At 47.1% G+C, this 24,670-nt stretch overlaps 2 protein-coding genes across 6 annotated transcripts in view; one reads left to right on the top strand and one right to left on the bottom strand.

The window, feature by feature from the left end:
* Window positions 1–19,906, top strand: part of wnk1a (WNK lysine deficient protein kinase 1a) — a 28,342-nt gene extending 8,436 nt beyond the window's left edge. For 2 of the 5 annotated variants that reach the window (XM_079742671.1, XM_079742670.1), the window contains exons 3-27: window positions 3,534–3,706; window positions 3,898–4,118; window positions 5,669–5,826; window positions 6,635–6,723; window positions 6,817–7,036; window positions 7,230–7,331; window positions 7,422–7,827; window positions 7,921–8,060; window positions 8,192–8,284; window positions 9,759–9,869; window positions 10,368–10,447; window positions 10,548–10,710; window positions 10,828–10,944; window positions 11,362–11,475; window positions 11,582–11,627; window positions 12,166–12,312; window positions 12,892–13,814; window positions 13,901–13,975; window positions 14,082–14,201; window positions 14,387–14,699; window positions 15,157–15,337; window positions 15,457–15,650; window positions 16,433–16,570; window positions 16,699–16,916; window positions 17,035–19,906. In XM_079742671.1, coding sequence (XP_079598797.1) covers window positions 3,534–3,706; window positions 3,898–4,118; window positions 5,669–5,826; window positions 6,635–6,723; window positions 6,817–7,036; window positions 7,230–7,331; window positions 7,422–7,827; window positions 7,921–8,060; window positions 8,192–8,284; window positions 9,759–9,869; window positions 10,368–10,447; window positions 10,548–10,710; window positions 10,828–10,944; window positions 11,362–11,475; window positions 11,582–11,627; window positions 12,166–12,312; window positions 12,892–13,814; window positions 13,901–13,975; window positions 14,082–14,201; window positions 14,387–14,699; window positions 15,157–15,337; window positions 15,457–15,650; window positions 16,433–16,570; window positions 16,699–16,916; window positions 17,035–17,391 — 4,899 coding nt within the window. In that variant the 3' untranslated portion in view covers window positions 17,392–19,906. The remainder of the gene's footprint in view (window positions 1–3,533; window positions 3,707–3,897; window positions 4,119–5,668; window positions 5,827–6,634; window positions 6,724–6,816; window positions 7,037–7,229; window positions 7,332–7,421; window positions 7,828–7,920; window positions 8,061–8,191; window positions 8,285–9,758; window positions 9,870–10,367; window positions 10,448–10,547; window positions 10,711–10,827; window positions 10,945–11,361; window positions 11,476–11,581; window positions 11,628–12,165; window positions 12,313–12,891; window positions 13,815–13,900; window positions 13,976–14,081; window positions 14,202–14,386; window positions 14,700–15,156; window positions 15,338–15,456; window positions 15,651–16,432; window positions 16,571–16,698; window positions 16,917–17,034) is intronic. The other 3 variants (XM_079742674.1, XM_079742673.1, XM_079742672.1) reach the window with 3 other exon arrangements.
* Window positions 19,907–20,506: 600 nt separating this feature from the next.
* Window positions 20,507–23,672, bottom strand: rad52 (RAD52 homolog, DNA repair protein). The gene is made up of 10 exons (XM_079743739.1): window positions 23,624–23,672; window positions 23,023–23,124; window positions 22,830–22,923; window positions 22,575–22,642; window positions 22,367–22,485; window positions 22,002–22,077; window positions 21,664–21,923; window positions 21,280–21,479; window positions 20,730–20,993; window positions 20,507–20,647 (listed from the first exon to the last, which is right to left on the bottom strand). Exons 2-10 carry the CDS (start codon window positions 23,041–23,043, stop codon window positions 20,586–20,588), a joined length of 1,164 nt encoding a protein of 387 aa, XP_079599865.1. The 5' UTR covers window positions 23,044–23,124; window positions 23,624–23,672; the 3' UTR covers window positions 20,507–20,585.
* Between the last annotated feature and the right edge of the window lie 998 nt (window positions 23,673–24,670).

Below are 24,670 nucleotides of genomic sequence, written 5' to 3'. Positions count from 1 at the left end.
GCGATATACTATAGGTGTCCGGTAATCTTAACCCTCCAGACGGGGGTATTGAATAAATCATCCCTACTCGACAGTGACCAGTAAGTCCATGTGAGGGTATTCTTTCCCTGCCACTAGGAAGAGCTCAGCCTTGTCAAGGTTAAGCTTAGGGTGATGGGCAGTCATCCAACTGCTGATGTCTGCCAGACATTCTGAGATGTGTGTTGCAATCATGGTGATGTCAGAGGAGTGGAAAGTGGGGAATAGTTGTGTGACATCAGCGTAGCAGTGATAGAAGAAACTGTGATGCAACACTGGTGTGGTGCCAAAGAGGTGGCACGTTCCAACGTTTTAGAAAGGGATGAAAGAAGAGATACCGGTCTGTAGTTCCGGATGTCAGCAGCGTCCAGGGTCAGTTTCTTAAGGAGCGGCTTAATTCTAGCAGGCTTGAGGAAGCTGAAATAAGGCCTAAAGGGAGGGAGGAGTTGATGAGGGGAGTGAGGAATGGCAGGATGTTGCTCGGGACGGCCTGGAGAAGGGACGAGTGGATTGGGTCAAGGGGGCAGGTGGTGTTGTTAGATGTTACTATTCTGTGGACATCTTCAGAGGAGAGGGAAATGAAGTGGGTAAAAACAGAGGGGTCTATAGGGGGAGGGATGATGTTGGCACGGGTAAAAGAGGAGCAGATATCCTTCCCCTTCTTGGTCAAGTTGGTTACAAATGTATTAGCTGTGAGGGAGGAAAGAAGGTAAGGGGTGAGGACGAGGAGGGAAGTGAACATGAAAAACTGTTTCCTTGGGTTGGAGGCAGAGGAGTTGATTTTGGAATCAGAAATCAGTCTGAGAGGTGAAGGTAGCGAAAGTGCAAGAGATCATCAGGACATTCTGATCTCATCCATTTTCTCCCTGCTGCCCGTAAATCTGCCATACAAGCCTGGAGATATTCGAACAGCCAAGGGAGGGGGCTCTCTGAATCTCTGCAGGCTTGTAGAGCAGAGATCCTCTGGGGAGAGGATCACACTCCAAAAAGTATGATAGGGAGGATAGCAGAGTGTCATGTCTAAACGGGTCTTCGTTTGCAGGGGCCTGACGCAAAGAATGACTAATCCTTAAGTGCTAGTCATAAGTTCTAATACTTCATCAAACTAATGCTTAGTATTACAAAGTTGGCATGGGTTTAATCATGGGGATATCAGGCCCCCTCGTTCCTAGAACTGTAAACTGCCAAAACATTTTATTTTGTTTTGAATTCAAGCTGAAACAGAGGGTTCACTTACACTATAAGCATTTTTGACTTAAGCACTCAACTAGACTTCTAGTTACTTTTCAAGTAACAATTTAAAATGGATAATATTCCTCACGCATACTTCCCTTCCACAACAATGGTTCCAGTTTCCTGGAGAACCTGGAGGGTTGCCCAGGCAAAACCCTAGGCTTGTGTCTTGCTATGCCTCAGTCAGAGTAGGGTTTCTTTGAACTTGGCAGACGGCTGTGGTTTGGCTTCGTCATTAAAGCACAGTGCGAAATAAGTGTACGTCAAGCCGGGATTTGCAGAGTTCCAACAAGAGATCTGTGCTTGTGCGAATAGGCAGACATTGTATCTGACAGGTGCTCTTGCTATTGGTCATTACTTGTGCATCTGCTCTTGACCCAATTCTGTCATTTAAATTCCCCATTGACACACATCGCTATCAGCATTTCAACACCGCCCCATGACACATTTTGAACCCTGTGACAAAGTTTGTTAATTGGAATAGTGTCAAGGCTCTTTCTAGATTACGGCATTATTCATCGCCTCACCATGTGTTGATACTTGTTATTTACTCAATCCAAGTCTGCCATGACTTGGCATGAGCTCTGGCATTGGCATGACATTTGAGTCTGACATCTGAACGGGTTAGGTTGGGGATGGTTGGCAATGGAAAAATGCGGGGTGGGGGGGGCTGCATCTTGCATATCTATATCCAGGGTTTCCCACAGCCCTTTACATCTTAGGCGGCCACCTTAGCAACACACGCCTGCCACCTTAACTACAACGTTACATTATTATTTTTTTTATAAATTGGTAATATTATACAAAAGTATTAAATCTAAACTTCATTCACTCTCTGTGTATAGATCAGTCCAGTTCATATGTCATCTTGTGAACTTCTCATTGAGTAGGAAACTTTCCAGAAACAACACTGTGACCTTTGCTTTGATAAACGGCCCTTGCCTCTACCTTGTGCTCTAAACAATGGTAATGCAAGGATGGGTAGATCTCAAAACCTTTTTATTTTTTATGTCAAAACCTTGTTAACTGCTGCTTGGTTCCTAGACATTTCTTTCCATCATCTCCCTCAATAGTTACCTTCCAATGCATGTGTACATTTGGCTGTGGCGGTATTTATTTTTTTCACCACGGTGATAAATTGGCGCTCAATCCATCGGATTGCTCATACCGCCAAAAAATAAATAATAGTTGTTACCCCACACAACCATTTGAAAAATGTATTTTTAAATCAGTAGTATATTGTCCATGTTTCCAGGCAGTATTATTCTGGTTGGCTGTGATGTGTGTTAAGTGCTGGGATCATTTATAAAACGTGTGCAAACACCCGAGGGTTATCAAAGCTGTTGGACATTATAACATTACTCTAAACACCATAAATCCAGGCTTCACCTAAGTATCAGCCTCAGCTTTTTTCCTCAACTGAGATTATGTGGTAACCGCTAGTGCATTGTCCCTCTTGGAGAAACTGCAAGACCGACAGAGCCGTTAAGATATGTTTTCACTGCGAGCACTTTACACTAACCGATAATTCTGCTATGTGCTTATGCTTATCGTATGCTTATTACATAGCTGATGGCATTAGTTGGTCGTAATGAGGTTTAGTAAGCATCATTGTTTTGATTTTAAATGGTTGGTGCATCGGTTCACGCGGGCCTCACAGACAATTGACGCAACACAACTATGACTGTTTTTTTTTTTCAATATCTAACTTTTTTTAAATGCTTACAAGATTTACATGCCGTATGTTTTTAATGTATATTTTAGCAACTGTTGAGCTGATAAAATAACTGTTAATATTCATTAATAGTTCACTTTATTAACGTTGAGCTTTATCCTCCCACGTGGGCATGAAGCAGTGCCCAGCTGGAGTGGAGGTTCAGTGTCTTGTTCTAAGCACATCTGCTGGGTTAGTTTTAACATGAGGCGCCGGTGAACTTGCTACATCAATGTGTCAAAGTGACCCGTTTGCAGTCTGTTTCGTCCACACACCTCTAATAGACAGGCAAGATTGAATCCAAGAAGATTTATTGGTCAGCTATAAAGTCACATGTGTACAGCAAAGTGTCATGCTTACTTTGACTGCTCTTATTATTGGGCTTAGACAAGCATTGAACATGCATAGGTAAAGAGAATAAAGCAAACTATATTGAACGTATTATAGCACTCACTTGATAGCAGCATATAGTTTAAGTGAATTTTTCAGTTCAATAGTTTAGCACTTTAACAAGGCGGCTGGGTCGGTAAGCAATGTTAACGGTGTGTTCCCTTTGTGTCCTGTGCAGGACCGCAAGCTGTCCAAGTCAGAGCGGCAGCGCTTCAAGGAAGAGGCTGGGATGCTGAAGGGCCTGCAGCATCCCAACATAGTGCGCTTCTATGACTCCTGGGAGGGGCCCTCCAAAGGCAGGAAGTGCATTGCACTGGTGACGGAGCTCATGACTTCTGGCACACTCAAAACGTGAGTGTTATGTAGCGATACACAAACCGTGATACTTGCAATCCAAAAGGCCCAGTAAATCTCATGGCTATTGTTGCTGTTAGTCCATCTCTTTTGAGAGATGAACCTTAAAATCGTATTTTTATTACAGTGAATGTTTTTTTTCCTCAGAGTTTTGTTCTAAACCTCTATGGTGTTTTTATCTACCCTAGATATCTGAAACGGTTCAAGGTGATGAAGATCAAGGTGCTGCGTAGCTGGTGCAGGCAGATCCTGAAGGGCCTCCACTTCCTGCACACTCGGACCCCTCCCATCATCCACAGGGACCTTAAGTGTGACAACATCTTCATCACGGGCCCCACGGGATCTGTGAAGATCGGAGACCTGGGCCTTGCCACGCTTAAGAGGGCCTCATTTGCCAAGAGTGTCATAGGTACGACCTCAAAGTCACCGCTACCTCCTGCATCCCTGATCCGACCAGGGCTGCGATATTGTTGGGTTGGGTTTTTCAAATGTGTGTATTCAACTGCATTTGAATTGCGAGAGGTTCTTTTTGTTTCTTTGACAATGTGGTTGATTTGAAAAAAAACCAAAACAGACCACAGTGTTTCAGCTTAACTCTCAAACCACAGCTCAAACGGAGGCCAGGTATTGTGGATGTCTTGGGCTAGATAACACAAGCCCTGCTCTCTCCCCACTCTCACAGCAAGTCAAGTACGTTACTGTGACAGAACCTTACTGTTCTCTGTGTCTTCAAAAAGGGATTTTTTTTTCCAGGCACCTACTGAAAGTAAGTAGCGCCTCAGTGTTCTTTCCTTGCTGTTGACTAGAAACCTGATTTAATAAAAATGTCATGCCTTGTACTTGCAGGCTGTCCTGGCCAGGGCTAAAGGTATTCCCTTGGCTTCCGTCTTAGACTGGTCTTTGTTCTGTGGTTTGGAAATATGTGGTCTGTTTGACAATAATGCCAATGATCTTTAACATCTCTCTTTCCATGGGTTTGCCTCAACAGGTTTTGGTTAGACTTTAAAAAAATCATTCAGCATTAAGAGTGTATCTTGTCCCTCCTCTAGTGAATGCCCCAGCAGTCCTCTTTTATCAGCCTCTTTTTTTTATTTCTTTTTCACATTCCTGGGTATGTTTTTAAACTATAGGCTCTAGCTTCAGCTGTGCCTCATTCTGCTGTATGGAATGAATAGGGTACTGCTGTCTTTGAGTAAGTATACACTTGAATGGGCCTGGTAAGTCTTTACCGTGTGCTGTGACACACCTCACTTAAAGAAAAAAATCTTTAAAAAGGAACCAACTGGGTTTTTCTGTGTAAGACCTACATTTCAAAGCATTTGTTTATTAAGGGCTGGTGTACAGAGGCATACTGATGAGTACAGGGTCTAGCTATGGGATGTGCTTCACTCAGACCTGACCTTTGTGCAATTCTTCTCCAGGTGAAGGACAAGACGGTAAGTCCTCACTAAAAGGTAGGTGAAATGTACACTTTAAAACCTTATGAGGTGAGGTCTTGACAGAGGTTACTTCCATAGCTAGTCTTGTTTGTCCCCTTAAATCATTGGCAAACAAATGTGGGGTTTTCTTTCAATATTTGGCTATTGAATGTGTTCTGTACACCAGCGTCTTCACATGAAACCCTTGCCTTATGCTTTAGACTGTCAGGGTCTTATACAGACAAACACGTGCGTCTTTCTCCACAGTCTAACTGAGCTCAGTTTCCCCTTCCTTTTTGTTTCCCTCCCTTTTTTATTTTTTTTTATACTCCTTCCCCTCTCCTGTCTTCTCTCTCTCTCACACCTCTCCGTTCGCAGGTCCCCTACTCTCCGGCGGATGGCGACATGGCCGGCCACTCTTCCTCCTCCGCCCCAACCCCTCAGGCGGGTTTGGGGAGCAGAGGGGCAGTGGGCCATGGGAGGCCCAGTCAGTCAGTCAGTCAGTCAGGGGAAGAGTTCTGAATAGTTGTTTTGATTTAAGGTACCCCTGAGTTCATGGCGCCTGAGATGTATGAGGAGAAGTACGACGAGTCAGTGGATGTGTATGCCTTTGGAATGTGCATGCTGGAGATGGCCACCTCCGAGTACCCGTACTCAGAGTGCCAGAACGCTGCACAGATCTACCGCAGAGTCACCAGCGTAAGTCCTCCCTCCAGCCCTCTGCCCAGCTGCCCCTTGCTTCCTGTGTCCAACACTTTAACTAGAGACTAGATTTAACCCCCCATCCATCATCTCCCACCAGAGGAAAAGTAGATAAATATGTGTAGGTGTAGTTTGAGAATCAGTCCCCTGCCTGCCTCTACTTATCTCTACTAATTTCAGTTCACTGTTGCTTTTCAATGTTTTACTACCCCCTTGTCACTGCTTGTCAATTTCATACTTTGTACTTTAAACTGGGTTCTACATTGGCCTTTGAAGCTATACCCAGTCATTCTCGTCGAACGTAATTGTTTTATTTTTGTCACGTGAGACCTGTCATTGATGATGGATTAGGGTGTGTGCCGTCCATGTTCACACCTTTCTTCCTGTAACGCAGCTAGATGCATTGGATCAATCCTGCATAAACACTTTAGCTATTTTTAACCTGTATTTGTTTAACTAAGCCTTGTGTCTTTGAAAAACACCATTTATTAAGAGTCAGTAAGGCATTTGGTAATCTCATTTTACTGCAAATCCAACACTTTTTATTTTTTACAGTAAATCGTTTTATATCATCAACTATATATTATGTAATGATCTTATTGCAGCAGATAAGCATTTTCTTCAATGTAATGCGATACTGCTAGCATAAGCGTTAGTATTACTCAGCATCAGGGCAAGAAATAAAATGCCTGATTTGGTTATTTGATACAGACGGTAGCATGCTTATACTGCAGAGCAAAGTATCAAAATGGACGACGAGGCGTCCGGAGATCAAGTCTCATTTGGTGTTTTGTGTTTCCTGTAGGGGGTGAAGCCAGGCAGCTTCGACAAGGTGGCGATCCCGGAGGTGAAGGAGATCATCGAGGGATGCATTCGGCAGAACAAGGACGAGAGGTTATATTCAATGATGCCCCCCCACTCATAATGCTCTGACCTGGTTAAAGGCCACATAGTACTGTGGCTCACAGTCACTCTGCTCCCCCCCAGGTATTCGATAAAGGACCTTCTGAACCACGCCTTCTTCCAAGAGGAGACGGGGGTGAGGGTGGAGCTGGCGGAGGAGGACGACGGGGAGATGGAGGCCATCAAGCTCTGGCTGAGGATTGAGGACGTGAAGAAGCTCAAGGGGAAGTACAAGGACAACGAGGCCATCGAGTTCTCCTTCGACCTCAGCAAGGACGTGCCCGAGGACGTGGCCCAGGAAATGGTGATTTGACCTCGCTTAAAATCACACCTCCCAGATATAACCGTGTACATTGAAGATGGCTGGGTTTTCTGTTGTTTTTCTTAACATAATTATATGATTTGCAATAAGACTACCAAGTGGCTGTAGCTATATATGAAGTTCAATCACTTCCCCTCTCCCCCAATGTTGACCAAAGTTGTGTGTTGCTCTCCAGGTGGAGTCGGGCTACGTGTGTGAAGGAGACCATAAGACCATGGCCAAGGCCATCAAGGACCGAGTGGCTCTGATCAGCCGCAAGAGAGAGCAGAGGCTGCAGGTCTGTAGTCATTCATCATGTGGTTTTCCTTCTTCCTGTTGCCTTCTCAAGGAGAGGAAATGACCCATTTGCAATTGACTATCATTGAAGGTGCGACAGGAGCAGGAAAAGAGGAGGCTCTCAGAGGAGCAGCAGCTGCAGGGTTCGATACAGCAGCAGCAGCAGCAGCTCAGCCGGCAGCAGCAGCTTAGCCAGCCCACGGACACCCCTCAGCCTTCAACCCAGTCCATCCCACAGCCAGCCTCGTACATCCAGCCCCCACAGCCCGGTCAGCAGCCCCTCCAGCAGATCACCAACTACGCCAGTCCTCAACCGGCCCAGCTGCCTGGCCCGGTACAGGTGGCCCCGTACGTCCCCCAGTCTACAGGACACGGCCAGGTGGCCCCGTACGTCCCCCAGTCTACAGGACAGGGACAGGTGGCCCCGCCGGGCCAGTCTGCGTCTGAAGAGCCAGAGGCGGATCAGAATCAGCAGCGTCCAACGCTCAGCGTCGGAGGTTTGTGTTCCCTCCTCCTTATGGAAACGACAAGATGGTGGTATTCTGGAAGCCATTATAAAGCAACTTTTTCCTATCTCTTTACCACTTCAGTCAATCAGATGGGAGACCGGCCTCGGGCGACCTCCGTCCAACTGGACACCCAGCCTATGATGTCATACAACTCCCTCCCAAACCAGCAGCAAACCCCGCTGCTGTATCCACAAACGGACCAATTAAATCAACAGGTCTCGGTAATTACTTGTGGTCATCCGTTTTAGATAGGTGTACTAGTTAAAGTGCTGCGACTCAATTTAAAAAGCTTTTGTTGTTTCGTCTTGAGTTGCCTAATTACTATCAATACAATCTGTACTCTGGATCACAGCAGGCCCAGACCCAGGTCCAAGGAGGTCAGATAGTCGCGGTCCTCCCTGGATTACCTGGTGCCCTGTCAACCGTGATGGCCACCCCACCACAGGTAGGTCTCTCCTTACAGACACTGGTTAGGACCTCCTAGTGTCTCTCCTTACACACACTGGTTAGGACCTCCTAGTGTCTCTCCTTACAGACACTGGTTAGGACCTCCTAGTGTCTCTCCTTACAGACACTGGTTAGGACCTCCTAGTGTCTCTCCTTACAGACACTGGTTAGGACCTCCTAGTGTCTCTCCTTACAGACACTGGTTAGGACCTCCTCTTAGACATTTAGACGACTAAAGCGAAGCTCATAAGACTATCCACTGGGTCCTCCACTCTCCTCTTTCATTCAGGTTTTCTCCCTCCCCCTCAGCTTGTCTTTCTTATGGTGTGTTGTGTTTTGTCTCTTAAAGCAAGGAGGTTACTACCCAACAGCGCTCCCCCCTCAGGAAGATAAACTGTCCCCAATCTCTTAACCTCTCCTGGATGCTTCATTAGACCCACTTCTTAAACCCGAACATGGAGTTATGCTCCCAAAAGAAGGCATTTACTTGCAGTTCTGATCATGCAATTAAAGAAGCAGATTTTACTGTTAGAGTAATAGATTGAACAATATCCTTCCCTCCCAGGTGTCACTCATCATTGAAGCCACAGTATGCTGGTTGACTAATAACACTACTTAAAATTACACAGAGCAGACTAAACAACAAAAATCTATTCATGTGTTGGGTAATTTCATTTTTTACATATAGATGTATGTATCCCAACGTTTCCAGGGTCTTATGCTGTGTTCCAATATCCATAATTCCAGGAGTACACTTAATCATAGTAGACTATCCGCACTCACTAAGTGCGCTAATTTTCAGGTGTCAGTGTTGATCCAAATCGATCACTCCGTGGGGCACTAACCGGAAATTAAGATCACGGCTGCCGCCGCGGCTCCTCCCCCGCAATAATCATCCCGCTTTGAACGGTGAACTCTTTACGCCTAGCAGCTATAAAAAAAAAACTAAAAGCTATAAAACCTACAAAATGACTATTAATGCAGGCTATGTGGAAAATGCGCTGACGTTGGCTCAGCCTGGCTCCGCCCTCTTCCGGTACGTAGCTAAGATTGCTGCCATTGAGAACGAAAAGTGTACATCAATCCACACTTCGCGATTTGACCGTTTTGAGTACACCGTCCGGGTCCTTTCAGTACACTTATTTTCGCCCGATCTGAATTGAAACGCCCTGTGTACTCAAACTAAGGCTAGTAAGTACGGATAGTATGGATATTGGAATACAGCATTTGTCTTTGAGGCTACTGATCTTGCACAGTGCCTCCCTGAAGGTGAATTATTCAACTTCGCAATTCTGTCTCACATGGTACATTTTCAGGGCTTATGTAAGCCGCCATGGAAAATATGTAAAGACTATGCCTGAACAAACGATGGGGGTAGTTGGAATTCAAACCATGTCCCTTTTGTTAAAGTAGCTTGAATATTCATGGGGTTTTTCTTCCCTTTTCTCTGCCACTCCCTCCTGTCTTTGCAGATGTCCGGCCAGCAGTCTGTGTCGCTTGCCCCCTCCCAACCCGTCCAGCCAGGCCAGCCTGAGGCCAGTCCTGCCCCACACAGCTCCACTCCGCCACAGGCAGGCCAACAGGTACCCCCCACCCTGGAGCCTTTCTCACTTGCACACATATCTCCATTGAGAACACGGTGACCTGAGCACGTGATCTGTAATGTGCACTCATTTCTGCCATGCATGGCTTTCCTCTCTTATCGTTCCTCTCTGCTCCGCATGCTGCTCCTTCTGCCATAACTGTTAAGTGTTGGGCCAATGAGCCAAGTCCGCTCCTGTCTCCTCCAATCAACGCTGAGCATCTGTACTTCCTCTATCAGGCCACCTGCCTTTCTCAGCTGCAGGTGTGTGTCTTTGTGTGTGTCTTTGTGTCTTTGTGTCTGTGTGTGTGAGTGTGTCTGTCATCAACAGCCACGACATCCTCGCATAGCTTTGTAATAACTGAGTGTTACCGTTTCAGTATCTTCCATTTGTTAACCACCTCTGAATGTCTGAACACCCCAACAACTTCCCTGTGTGTTATGTGGCTCGCTCCATGGTCTACCCCGGTTGTAAGTTGGTGTGTTCTCTGTTTTCCAGGCCCCTACCAGTGTTATTTACCAAACTGCACCAGTGGATCAGTCAACGGGGCCTGCGCTGGTGCCACCCCCCGTGGAAAGGTTGGCATGAGCCTACCATCAGAATCAAAGGGGTTGATCACAGAGGACCGTGACGTGCCTCGGCGGATAGCTCACCGTGTACCCCGGGCTTGTGTTTCAGCTGCCTGTCGGACGCAGCGTCCGGCCTCAGCGACGGGAACGAAGGCGGCCCCACGTCCGGAGGCCGCCACGAGGGCCGCTCCCTCAAGCGCCATCAGCGGCGGTCGGTGCGGAGCCGCTCGCGCCACGAGAAGTTTGGCAAGGCCAAGCTCAACGTGCTCAACGTACGTGGCCTCTTCTCGCCCCATTCACTGCTCTGCAGAGCCAGATGGTTTCCCTTTCTCGACGTCAGGCGCCCCCTGTCGTGCTCCTAACCCGTGCTTGATGGTTTCTGTTTGTAGATTTCCAACATGGGAGACAGAGTGGCAGAGTGCCAGCTGGAAACTCACAATAGGAAGATGGTGACTTTCAAATTCGACCTGGATGGGGACAACCCGGAGGAGATTGCCTCCATCATGGTGCGTCTCCTTCACAGCTCTAGAGCAGTACAGTGTGGGCCTTTTGGAGTGTTCTTTGGTGGTACTCGTTGTACGTGTCCTGGATCTTCTCTGTGCTACAAAGCTGTTACATTGGCTTCATATTGGTGTTCTGTAGTTTGTGCTCTCTTACTGAAACATAAAAAGCGATGGATGCACATATAGGTTTCTATCAATATTCTTAGGCAACTACTAGACAAATACGCCTGAGGGACATCATGGAGCAAAGATGAAGATTGTTAAAATATATTTAAGTTTTAAAAAGCAAGCAAATTGTTCCAAAATATCCATTTGCAATTAAACCAATATCGGTCATATCAATATCATTATTGCAATTTATATTTTTGGTGAAACTATGGCCGCTGTATCAAGGCGTCCCTAATAAAGAGCTGTCATTAGGTCCAGAGTGAATTCATCCTTGAGAGCGAGCTGGAGTCCTTCATCGAGCAGATCCGGGAGGTCATAGAGATGGCAGACGAGAAGGGAGACGGCATAAAGGACTGCTTCAACCAGGTACGTTCCTAAACGTCGCTTTTCTGTTCCAACGTTAAAACCGTCATAGCAGCACTGTAGATGTTTCTCCATGCTGGTCTTTATCCACACTTTCTCCTTCCCACAGATGAATGATCTACAGCAGCAGCCTCAGTCCACGCCACTGGTTTCAGGTAGACACACACGCGCACACACCTCTCCTCTTGGGTTACGACACAAAGGTCACAATTTCAAACATACAGAACTTGGGACACATTCGCCTTAGGCATAGGGAGAGAACAAATGAAGGACAGACATTTTGTGTGTGTGTTACATAAAACCCAATGTACAAAAAATAATTAAAGGGGTCGGCTTAGCTCAGGAGGTACAGCAGTTAGTAGAGCTGGGGATCTGCTAGTTCTATCCCCAGCTCCTCATAGCTTAGTGTTGTGTCCCTGAGCAAGACTGCTCCTGGCGAGCTGGCTGTCGCCTTGCATGGTTGACTCTGCCGTCGGTGTGTCAATGTGTGTATTAACCAATGTAAGTCGCTTTGGATTAAAGCGTCTGCTAAATGCCCTAATAGTAATTGTAATTGTAAAAGTTAACCTGTAAGCAGAAGTACTGATCTAGACACCCAGCTGTCTCCTCCAAAACCCCCAACACCCTGGTTTAGCCCACATGCCTCCCCTGGTGCTCAGCTTTAACACCTTGTGTTCCACCCTGTCCTCTCAGGAATATCCCCCAGCACGGCGTCCCAGGTGGTCCACTCTGCGGGTCGCAGGTTCATCGTCAGCCCCGTGCCAGAGTCCCGTCTCAGAGAGCAGTTCTTTGGACCCCAGTCTGGCCTTGCCTCCTCCTTTGGAGAGAAGCGGGATCAAGGTAACCCTGATCAGTAGGACTACTTTCTATAGGTTAACGTTGACACACTTGACTTGATAAGAGGGACTACTTTCTATAGGTTAATGTTGACACACTTGACTTGATAAGTGGACTACTTTCTATAGGTTAACGTTGACACACTTGACTTGATAAGAGGGACTACTTTCTATAGGTTAACATTGACACACTTGACTTGATAAGAGGGACTACTTTCTATAGGTTAACGTTGACACACTTGACTTGATAAGAGGGACTACTTTCTATAGGTTAACGTTGACACACTTGACTTGATAAGAGGGACTACTTTCTTAAGGTTAACGTTGGCACACTTGACTTGATCAGTGGACTACTTTCTTTAGGTTAACGTTGACACACTTGACTTGATCAGTGGACTACTTTCTTTAGGTTAACGTTGACACACTTGACTTGATCAGTGGACTACTTTCTATAGGTTAACGTTGACACACTTGAGTTGCGTTAGTTGCTACTTCACTGTCTTTAGTGAGGTCCGTTTACAGCTCCACATTGCTCTAAAATAAAAATAATAACAGATGATTTCTGCTGTTGCTCTCCTGCCAGCTGCTCCTGGGAGCATCGGCCTGTCTCTGTCTGCGCCGTCTGGCACGCTCCAGCAGGCCTTCGGTGAGCTGAGGCTGGCCCACGGGGGGGCACACCGCCACCACCATCCTGCTGCAGAGCCAGACCCCAGCCCAGGGTCCTCCAGCCACCACACCGAGCCCCCCTCCACCACCATCCCTGCTCCCCTGGAGCCTCCGGCCCCCAGCAGCCCCCTGCCTGCTGAGGCCACTGCTTCTCCTCCCGCCTCAACTGGAAGGGCTTCTCCCAACCCGGTCCCAGTTCAAACCCACTCCCCTGCTGCATCCGCCATTCATGCCCCCCCATCTGCGTCTGCCCAGCCCTCCCAACCACCGCCCCCCTGCCAGCCTGCTCCCGCGGTCACCATCCCCCCCCCTTCCTCCACGACTTCTCCCCCATCTGGTTACCAGTCCACCCAGCCAGCCTCCCTCCCCCAAGTGCCCGTCTCCCAGCTGGGCAGCACAGCTGCCTCTGTCCCCTCTGCTGCTGGCAGTACCCCGGGCACTGTAGAGGCGGTGGCTGTGTCAGAGCAGCAGCCTGCCACTAGTGCTCCTGCATCCATCCCCCCCTCTCAGACCCTCCAGTCTGGCACGTTGCCCGGCCAGGGCCAGCCCCAACCTGCAGAGCTGGAAGGGGCCGATGCCAAGGCCCCTGGGGTGGATGACATTCAAGCCCTGGATAAGAAACTGCGCTCTCTCTTCAAAGACATGAGCTCGGCCGCCAGCTCCTCAGTGGACGCTGCATTCAGTACGGGCACTTCCTCTCCTCCCACCGGTACCACGTCACCTCCGCCCGGGCCTGCCCTGGTGCCCCCCTCCAACCTGCCCCTGAGCTCTGGATCCCAGGCCTCCACCCCAGGACAGGGCCAGCATGCCCACACCCCTCCCACCAAGCCCAGAGCACAGGTGAGCTCAGTTGTTTATTCAGAGAAATCTTCTGTTCATGCTTTGCATTCACCCTAATATGTGTTTTTTGTTTGTTCTTTTATTAGACCCTTCCTACGGGATTCGATCAAACTGTTACTCCTCCCTCTGAGTTTGTACCTCCGTTCCCCGGGCCGGCACAGGTTGGGACCCTATTGCGTCTTAAATAAAAATATATATATATAAATATCACTGCAGTACCATGAGGTAGTGCGGCTGTTGAACTGACTGTACCTTGGTGTGTCCCAGTCCCAGCAGCCCCTGGTTAATCTGGAGGCCCAGTTGAGGAGAGCGCTGAGCCCTGAGATGTTTCCAGAAGGAAACCCGGCTCCGGGCCCCCAGTGCGAGTTCACAGTGGGACCTGGCCAGGTATGGAAACTCTCCTCATCGCAACACTACACTTGTGTTCCAGTAGAAATGGTTGGGCAGAGTTAAAGTCTGTAGCCCTGTGACAATATTCTAGTAATACTGGCTATTGTATGTAATAACGTACTATTTTAGTATATTTTGTTCCTTAGTATTCCAGTAATCGCTCATCTCATGTTGTCCTCCAGCTCAACGACGTTCCAGGAGCTTCCATCACGGTCTCCTCTTCCTCGGTGACTCCATCCTCTACCTCCTGCTCGTCCTCCTCCTCTTCCTCCCTGTCCAGTCCAGAGAACACGGTGCACGGCTCCTCTCCCCTGTCCCGGGGCGTCCAGAAAGGGGACTACGCGGACCGGGGCTCCTGTCGGGCTGCAGACCCATCCCACCTCTCCTCCTCCTCCACCACCACCACCACCACAACCGTGGGCCGCTTCCAGGTGTCCAGCACCCTCGTGCAACCCCCCGCTGCCAGCTCCAGAGTGGGCCGCTTCTCGGTCACAGGTGCGTGTGTGTTTTAGCATCAGGGCAAAGAAGGGAAATGAACCGAGGCGCATCACTAGAAGAGCAGGTAGAAGCTACGTTCATTGTTTGGGGGGTCTGCACGTCACTACTCGATTAACAAAATCTGTCACCGTGCACTCTTACTTGTTAGCCTGGATATCGCTTAAGTGCTATGTGGAAGGAGTCTGGGTTTCAGAGCCCATCTCGCTCCGATACAGTGACGGCAGAGCTTTAATGTAACGTGAATTGACCAATGAGAATCTGGTCGTACAAAAGTGTAAAGTGTTGATTTACACTTGTGTAAAGGGAACGATTCTAATTTAAAGGCCAAATGTCAAATGTACGTCCATATGTAACACGCGTGCCGTGCATGTGTAATATAATGTGTTTGTGCAAAATTGCATGCATTCGCCCTAGTTGACACAATGTCTGTAATGTATTTTTGTTGTGACCCCAGTGACCCCAGCCTCCACGGACGGCCCCCAGCCCTCATGTGGGCCCGGCGTGCAGAACGGCCCTTCATCAGAGACCCCCTACCCCGGGAACTCGTGTCCGCACTACGTCAGCAGTGACGACGAGGACCACGAAGACCCAGAGGACGAGGGCTTCAAGAAGGAGGTCAACCGGCTCAGAGAGAAGTGAGTCACCCCCTACAACTCTGTGGCTCATAATCACATGATACATGTATACTGTTATCTACTGCATTTAAACATACTCCAAAAAGGGATTCTAACCCCACTCCCTTCTCCTGTGTCAGACACATGCTTGAGATCCAGGTGTTAAATTCTCGGCAGAAGGAGGAGATCGACGCCCTGTTCACCCGCTTGGGGAAGCCCCTCCCCTCTGCCTCCCTGTCCCCCGCCGTGGCCATCGCTGGAGGACGACGCAGGCCCAAGAGCAAAGGTCACAAGTCTGCTCGTAACAGCGGGCAGCCCAGCCCCGTGCACGCAGGTAGGGCTGCTGAGAGACATGTGACTCATCTGTACTGTTGGCATCACCAGTGTTCAATCTATAAGGACTACTTTAAAAGCTTAACTGGCCTCGGGACGTTCTTTTGTAGCCAGTGTAGAACTGGGCCCGTAGTGATCAAGCCCTTCATAGCCAGTGTAGAACTGGACCCGTGGTTATCAAGCTATAAGTGTCCTGCTTCCCAGGCACTTATAGTATAGCCCTACAGTGTGTGTGGATGGTGAAGCTCCGTCGCAGCAGCAATCTATTTAATGTCTGCGTCCGAGTGAGGGATAGGATTCCCGGACACCTATAGTATATCGCCACGGTTTGTGGCACATTTTATATCCAACATCTCTCATAATGCTCATTCAAAACAACGGTACTAAAAAAGTCTCACAAATATGCTGTGGGTCATAATCATGGGGATAACACGCCCTCCTCCTTCCGAGAACTCTCAGCCCAGAACTCTTTTTTTTAAACCTGTTTGAACTCAAGCTGAAACAGTGGGTTCAATGGCTCTTTAAATAACGGTACACATTCACCTTTCTCCCATTCACCTTACACCCTTTTTCAGTTCAACTGGAGCAATGGTTTAAAATCCTCATTAGCCTCCATTTTTCCTTTTTCAACTGTCTAGACAACCGAATCATGCTGGTTTGATGTTTTAGAAAGGCGTGCCAGCCATCGAAGACCATTTGTTCTCATGCCACCTTGTTAAAGCCTGCCCCATGGTTTCTCATGCAGCTCCATTCTATATCATGATGTTCCCGTTTTGTCTCCAGGAGCTCCGGCATCCGCCCACAGTCCCCAGAAGCCCACGTACCCTCCTGCCACGGGGGGTTGTGAGAGGCCTGGGAAAGGGCCGCCGCACCAGCTCAAGTACTCCCCGTCCATGCCGAGCCTAAGCCCCCATTCCACAGGTACCTATCGCCCTGTCTCTCAACCCTGGCTGCTCCTTACCACTGACCCTCCTCCATGTACCTGTGGGTCATAAGAGGAATTTGTTGTGTAGGTCCGGCCCGTTCACCTGTCTTGTGTCTGTCCGCAGGAGCGAGTGGGACCAGTTCTGACAGCGGATCAAACCACCACCCTAAGTCCTGTCAATCCCACAACCTGTCTGCTGGACCTGGCCTCGCCCCAACGGCCCAGAAGTCCAAGGGCACCTTCACAGACGACCTGCACCAGCTGGTGGACAACTGGGCCAGAGACGCCATCATCCTCTCCCAGTGCAAGAGGGGCCCAAAGCCCGGAACCACGGGCCTCGACGTAAGCCCCCAGTCCCGCCTCCTACCTCCAGAACCGCTCACGCTCCACTGCTCATATAATCCACCGCTGTGACGTAATAATCCCTCAAATGTAATCTCTTTCGTTGCTCTCATCGCAGATAATGCTGCCGCCGGCCAACATGGGCCGCAAGTTCTCTGCTCCGGGTCACCTCTGCCCCACGCTCCCTGCCCCCTCCTCCACGCACATTAATCCGGCCATTCCCTCGGGGCCACGCAAGGGCTCCCTGGGCCCCGCGTCCCAGGGCTTCGGCTACCCCTCGGCCCCGTACAGTGGTGCTCAGTGGGCGGGCCCCGCGGCCCCCTGCCAGGGCAGCATGCTGAACCCCAGCCCAGCGCCGGCTCAGTACCAGCCCCCCGCCCCGCCGGCCCCGCAGCAGGGCTACAACGTGGGCCCCGCAGCCGCACCACAGAAACCCCTCAACCCCGCCGGGGCTTCGAATCTGAGGCCCACATAGCCCTGCCTGAGCCCCGATCTTACTGAGATCTGGGGCAGGACAGCCAGTCCAGCGGCCGTAAGATAAGGACCACCGTGTGGGTGTTGGTTAGCTGGTTGACATATTAATTGTTTTATTTAAATTTTATTCTTTCTTTACTGTTGGTGGTGGCCTGCCAGCCAGAGGGATTTCTTTCTGGCAGTTGGAGGGGAGTGCAATATTCACTTACAATACAGCAGTCTCACACACACACAAACATACGCACACAAATGCACATTTCATTGGCTGTGGAAAAAGAGGAATCTGCATTTTAATTGATTCAGACTCTGACTGGACTCGGGCATAACCAACAGCAGCCAAAGATGTAAATTGATTGGTCCTGATTGAAGCCGATCTATTCATGTCAAAACAGGCAGCAGTGGGTGGGGGGGTATAGGGAGTCCGGTATACATCAAAGCCCCTAAGCTTACCTAGGGGAACTCCAGAGAGTGGGACACCTGTAACATGAAATGTCCCACACTTGACTGGAAATGTACTGGTTTGAGGGAGCTTCTTAAAGGCGTGTTTGGGCTCTCTAGGAGAACCATCTGGAGAGGATGAATGTAGAAGTAAGTGGTCGGGATGACTCGGTTGAGTAATGGTCAGCGGAGGAATGCTCTGGTATGTTTTTATAAGGAGAAAATGTCAGGTGGTGGATGAAGAGAAGGCGATGAGGGAGAGCGATGACTTTGATAAGTGCCACCAGAAGAGGGTGTCACTTGAGAGCACCAGGCCTTAGCCTAAGGAAAGACCTTGTACATAGATGTTTCTTCACTGGGTTTGAACTCCCTTGTTTAGGATGTTTGTCTTTGTGAGAAAGTCGGGTGTCTTCTGTGCTTAGGTTTGTCAGTCTGTACGTCCATCCATATGCATTAGAGTCACACCATTCATGCTCATGGCGGAGCGTCCTTTGGGTTCCTCTCCAGGAGTCTGGCTTTGAGTGACGTTAGCGGGGTAGTGATGACTGAAGTGGCTGCAGGTGCGTTGGGGAGCAGATCTCCAAGGAGACGGTTTCAGCGGGATACTCTTGATCCCTCGTATCAGAACATGGATGTTAAACTCTCGCCATCTTCACCCAAATGACAATACTCTAGGGTTGTCACTCTTAATCTCACACTCTGTCACGCTGGTGTCCGTTTTTTTTACATGTATATTTAATGAGACGAACAAGGTGTTCTTTATGGACCTGTATTCAGCCATCAGATTTTGATGTTGTTTCACTGTAATTATTATTAAAGGTTGTTAAACAACATGTAGTTAAAGGAATATAAAAGTGCAATTGCAGGGTTGTCATTATTGGTATCCTACATAACATGGGAGGTACCCTGCGTTTTATTAAGCTCTTACCTTTGACCGGCCCTTTTCTACTATATTGTGTACATAAATATATAAATATATATAATTAACGTGAGGTAAGTGGTTTCATGTAACGCTGTCATCATAGAGCTGTTATGTACTGACTACGACCTGGCCCCGCCATGCATACACACTCATCCCCGAGTAACCTGCAGAACATTAGTGCCTTGTGTCCTTCACAATAAAAGTCTCACATCCACCCAGGCCTGAGCAAGCTATAGAGTAATAATGTAGCTTTCACGGTACTGCAGAAAAAATACTGAAGGTTATAACGCATACTACAACAATTCATGTTTATATTGCTGATTTAAATGATACCATATTGTTGTTAAAGGTTTTAGAGGTTTGGAGCAACTGAGGACCGTAGTCCATAACAACGAGCACATGTATTTGGGAACTTTTGGGAAATCCTCCCTGATGTCTTATTTTTTTGTGTTTTTGGCTATGTATCAGTGACATCATTCATAGCCATTACAGTATCTTCATAGCCGTGGTGAGCAGTGAAACCCTATGGTAACACGGTTGAGCTTCTCTGTTCTCTCTTGCTACATGAGTGCCATTTTGTCTTTATTGTGAACCTTTCCCTTCCCTATAGATTGGACTATTATTTTAACTTCTCTAGAGAAAATACAAGTTGCTGCAATGCAGAATATGCAATGGTTAAAGTTTTATAGGGACTGAGGATAACGGAAAACATTTGCATGTTATTGAGGGGTGTTATTGACCTCCATCTTTTTTGATAATGGAATATAGCGTTCATGTATTGTTTTCCTCCTCTTTCATTTGTACAAACACACAAAGCGCTGAACTGAATTTCATTTAGCGATTGACTAGTCGCAAGCACAGCATATTAAATTATTGGTCAGTATGAATCTTGCATGCTAGATCCAATGGGTTTCATTCTACAGACAACAACCAACTCACAACTTAACCACTGTACAGCACCTTACTAATGTGTTACACAGCTACTGTCGATATTACAGAAAATACTTAATACATGTTCCAATACATGTTCACAAGCATCCTGTTGTGCTCTTTATATCGGTCCCCCTCTTTGCTATCTTCCTGTGACTCAATGTTCTCTGGATTTGTGTATGTTTTTCACATTGTACAAAATGTACAAATAAAAATGTAAAGCTCCTGACTGTTTTTTTTTTGGTTCAAATATTGACTTAATGTCCAATTTGGCTTTATCACAGGAATCATAATCTTGTAATGGACCAATTACTATAGGGGCATTATGCCATTTAGCTCAAGCCCTGCTGTGCATTTAGCTCCTTGTTCTAGATCTTCCAAGAAGTCTTTTTAAGGTCTTGTCGACAAAAACAGCCATTTTAAAACCAGCTCAGCATACTATTAGGCAACCAGCCTCGTCTACATACCGCATCAATAATCCTGTGTTCGATAGTGTAGGACAATGTTGGTGTCACACTAAATATTGACCTTGACGTCACTAAACAATTCCTCTCAGCAGGTACGATTGTGCTAGACAGAATCCTGGCCAATCGTTGCATGGAGCTGCGAGTTGGCTTCTGACTCCCAAGTTTCTCTCCAGAACGGGGACCAGTACACAGTACTTCAATATCCACCTGTAAAATGGAAATGGTTGAAGAGGGACTGCTATGGAACTTACGTGATAACAAGCAAAGTTTTATTATTTTACCTGGTTTACAGAAACACCAAGCATGAAAAAATACATATCAACCAACAAAAGAAATTACAATAGAAATGCATTGTTCACATTAACAAATAAATATAAAATAATTGTAAAATCTTTTCTTAAAACATTGAAAAGGAACATTCATTTGTTTTGTATGCGTTCATGTGTCCAGTTTCCGTTTTTTCATGTATTGCCCTTGTCTGTATGGGCTGAACCCCTGGCCTGCCAATGAGAATACCAAATTAGACACACATTAATTACATAAAACACACAAACATACACATATATACACAACCTGACATACCCTGGGAGTGATTGGGATGTCTGTTTCCATACTGGGGGACGTCTTGCCCGGGGGCTTGGTGGTTGTATGTCGGACTGCCCTGCTGTGGATCTCCATCTCGGGGCCTTCCAGGACTTTTGGGTTTCCTCTGAGGGGTCATACTGCGCGTCTGCATCTGGTGGTTTCCGGGTGGGATGGGCACCAGGTCCCTGGAGGCCTCCCCCTCTGCCGGGCCGTTCAGCTCCTCGATCCCATCCAGGGTGAAGTTCCAGAGCTCTGGGTCATCTGGTGACAAGGGAGAATTACTCACTGGTGATATCTGGGTGCACAGTCTAGTATCTTGAGCCCTCTGGTGGTGGGTACAAGGCATTCTACCTGCTAAATACTCATCCCTGATGCAGGTCCCTTTATGAACCCTAGAGGTGCTATGACCAAATATGGCTGCTTTTTCAAAAGGGCTTACAGGACCTGGAATGTCGCCAAACAGAAATCTCAGAATTCCTAGGCATCTCAGAATTCCAAGGCAATTTATCCGTACATGCAGAATGGTTAATAATCCAGGAGACATTACCTTCCTGGGGGGGTTTCTGACCAACGCTGGTCTGTATATGTTCCGATTTTAATTTGGATTTCTCGTGCTTCGGTGTTTGTTTCCTGGCTTCCATCTCCTTTCTGAACTTTTGCTGGAGTTGCTGCTGCTTGAGCTTTCTCAGCTGCTTGGGGTCTGTCTGTTCTTCAGAGACTCCATCATCCGAAGGCTCTAAAAGAGGACTGCAGGAAACAGGACGTCATAGCTAGTAGATAGAGTAGATAGAACCAAAAACCATCATGGAATCAAATATCTATACTCTTGAAATAACAGTACAATAACACCTTTCCATGTTTTTAGGAAATACATATCATACATTGTTAATCTTTTTTAAATGCCATCTTCTTGGGTGATAGAGAACCTTACCCATCAATGTTTTCCTTCTTGTCCAGCTGATCTGGCTGCAGTTTGGGACCAATACTAGGGGAGTAAAAGACTACGGTTTGGACTTCGCTTGCACGGCTCCGGCCTTCTGAACTGTTCTGGTGGCCGGTTCTGAGCTCCAATGGGTTTCGTGAGGATCCGGTCATGTTGTTGTCGTGGGCCAAGCTGGACAAACGAGCTTTCTCTATCATAGGCTCACCGTCTGTGCGCTTGGTTTGGGCGGGGTCTAGAGGAGGGGTGGGCTGTAGAGGGTTGAGAAGGGGGGAATGATTCAGCATCCAAACAACATATTGAGCGACCATTGTAGGAACATGCATTACCTGTTTGGGGATCTTGTTGATAGCTATCAGGTATTCCTTATTGTGGATACAGTTACCCAGGGCGTTGCCAAAACATCTGAAACAACCACAGTAAGCCCAATATCAGAACATTATCAAATTAGTGATTTACTGATGTTGGAATCCTCAGTAAATACCATGATAAATAATATTGACTTGTGAATGAAAAATTGGTAATTGTAGCAGACATATGAAAGATGATTTCCTCCACCAGCCTGCCATCAAATCCACACTACTAATGATATTATGCGACTAGATGCAACACAACACTAGGCTGCATTACACCACGTTACACTACGCTTAGCTATTCTACACACAATGCTAGACAAGCTATGCTACTGCCCTACTTGAGTGCTCTCTTCATTCCATCCGTGACGGCCTCCTTCCTGGCCTTCTCCAGCGACAAAGCCTTCGACTTGAGCCCCTCGCTCACGCCATAGCCCACATCCTCATGGAAGGACCCGTCCTGGGAACCAAAACACTCACTTAGACCCAGCAAGGCATTTCACCAGAAACACGATGAATGGTTGAAAAAGGGTTGAATCCATCGCAAACCTTTAACTGGACCTTGATGAAAGCGCTGACGCCAACGTAGAACTTTCCATTAACAAGGTCTACGAAATCTGTGAAGACAACCAAAACACAGCACCCATTATGATACCATACACTTAATTAATCCCAGAGGGGAAACCAAGTAAGCCCCCGTACATGACATGAAAAGGTAGGATAACAGGCAGGTAAGACAATACGAGCACAGGCAAACCAACCAACCAAAGCAGTGTCACAGAAGGGCGGCGGCCCCATGCCTACCAACGTTCTGCTGTGAGATGGAGTGAGACCAGCCGTTGTAGCCAAACATCTCGTTAGCCAGGCTGATCACACGATGGCCCTCCACGTAACACACCTGTGGAACACAATGACACAGAGTACTGTATTCTGGCTGCAGGAAACCGAGGAACTATTGCTCTTTGCGTAAGCACCATAACAGAGATCAGAGCCCTACCTTCTGGCCCCCTCCAGCCATCCTGGTACTGATGTACTCTGGCCCCAGCTTCTGTCGCAATGCATTCTGTACTGCCAGGTATTCCTCTGCTGTGAATTTGTACTGTAAAAAATAAAAAATCCATAATTGCTACTAGATCAAATGAACATAATTGATACTGTACACATTGTTTGAAAAAACCCGTCTGTTCCCCAGCCCCTCTGGTCACCCACTAAAATAGTGCCCATGATTTTTTCATTTATTGACATGCATTAAAACTACTACTAATCGTTACATTACTATGCTGAAAGTCGTACTTTTCCTGTTGACTGCAAAACAAATACACAGGATAGATTCATTCATATATCATTTTACATGTCATTGCATTGCTTTCATAAGTCAATTTGATTGACTCTTGTACACAAGACCTATGGCAACAAAGTCTCAAGCAACTGGATGGGGTTAACCTTCTTTATCAAGAACACTGTTAAGGCTAGTTCCAGGTAGCTTGTCTTTGGCAATAGCATGCTACGACCAATCATAAGTTCCATAGTAACGTTACAGTTTTACATAGAGCTATACCCGGCAATAAGATTCGATGTTATTCAAGATATATTCCTACCTGTCCAAAACACTTCGTTGTCTGGGGAGTCTTCTCTCCCTCAATATCATGGTGCATGTTGTTCTTCCTGTCTTCACCTAATGCGATACACCGCGTCAGTGTTCAGTTACATTGTTACACTTCATGTCACATTGACATTGTCAGTGATATAATATATTGTATAAAACCTCATTACAATGTAAGGATTAGGACGTTAATACTGAGTGGTGCTAATAGTGCTAATAGTTTCTAATAATGAATTGTATCGAATGAAATACAACGCGATTTACGCCGCGGAAAGACCAGCAAATACTACACCAAAATTCGATCTTAAAAAGTACTTTGTCAATTAGTTTAAATGAAATGTGAGTCCTAGCTGAAGACACTTACAAACCATAAGCCGCAAACCGAACTTCCCGCTCTGCCGGACGGGGTAAAGCCAGTCCAGTGTTGGGCCGCTTCAATACAGCCGCAACACTGAAATATCTTATTTTACATGACTGTAAAATACACAATGTATTGTAAATATATAAGATGTAATGTTTTTGATCTATGTGCAATCTACAGTCTAGGGCCTATTAACAATTTATTTGGGATAGAACACATTGTCCAATGTCAGACTAACTTTATTGTGGATTGTGGCTCACGGATAGGCTACTCCTGCTTTGTTTTGAAAAGTAACGTCAGGCATATATTCAATTTGACGTTAAAACACGTTTTGTAAATAGAGCTGTGTTTCTTTTTCACGCCTCTTCCGGTAGAGCCAATGGGACCTATGAGATCGAAAAATATGAATGGGTTTCAATGGAGAGAAAATAATTATCTTCTGGTCCCAGTCTTTATACGCCCCGGATTACACATATGTTGTTTGTGGATTTAAATGACAATTTTTTTTCATGTCAAAAGTTTGACCGTTTATTGTGCAATTGTTCAGTTAAAGGCTGTAGAGAAAGCACAATGAGAAAGACTACACGTCTCGTATGTGACGTCACGCTCCCTGCGACTGGCGTGGACAAGACCGACAATCTCCCCATCGGCATAACTGAAACTCTCCACATGCCCCGATTT

Source organism: Pollachius pollachius (genome assembly GCF_949987615.1).
Source record: "Pollachius pollachius genome assembly, chromosome: 9".
Classification (NCBI taxonomy): Eukaryota; Metazoa; Chordata; class Actinopteri; order Gadiformes; family Gadidae; genus Pollachius; species Pollachius pollachius.
Note: the sequence above shows the minus strand (reverse complement) of the source record. Positions and strands in the feature narration are given on the sequence as shown.

Bases quoted from the DNA above. Each gene is read 5' to 3' on its own strand.
- rad52 (XM_079743739.1), bottom strand. From the start codon at position 23,043: ATGGCTGGAGGGGGCCAGAAG. The intron at 22,486-22,574 runs GTTTGCGATGGA...TTTGGTTCCCAG, and splicing joins TCATCAAGGTCCAGTTAAAG to GACGGGTCCTTCCATGAGGA. The intron at 20,648-20,729 runs GTATGTCAGGTT...TCTCATTGGCAG, and splicing joins ACATCCCAATCACTCCCAGG to GCCAGGGGTTCAGCCCATAC.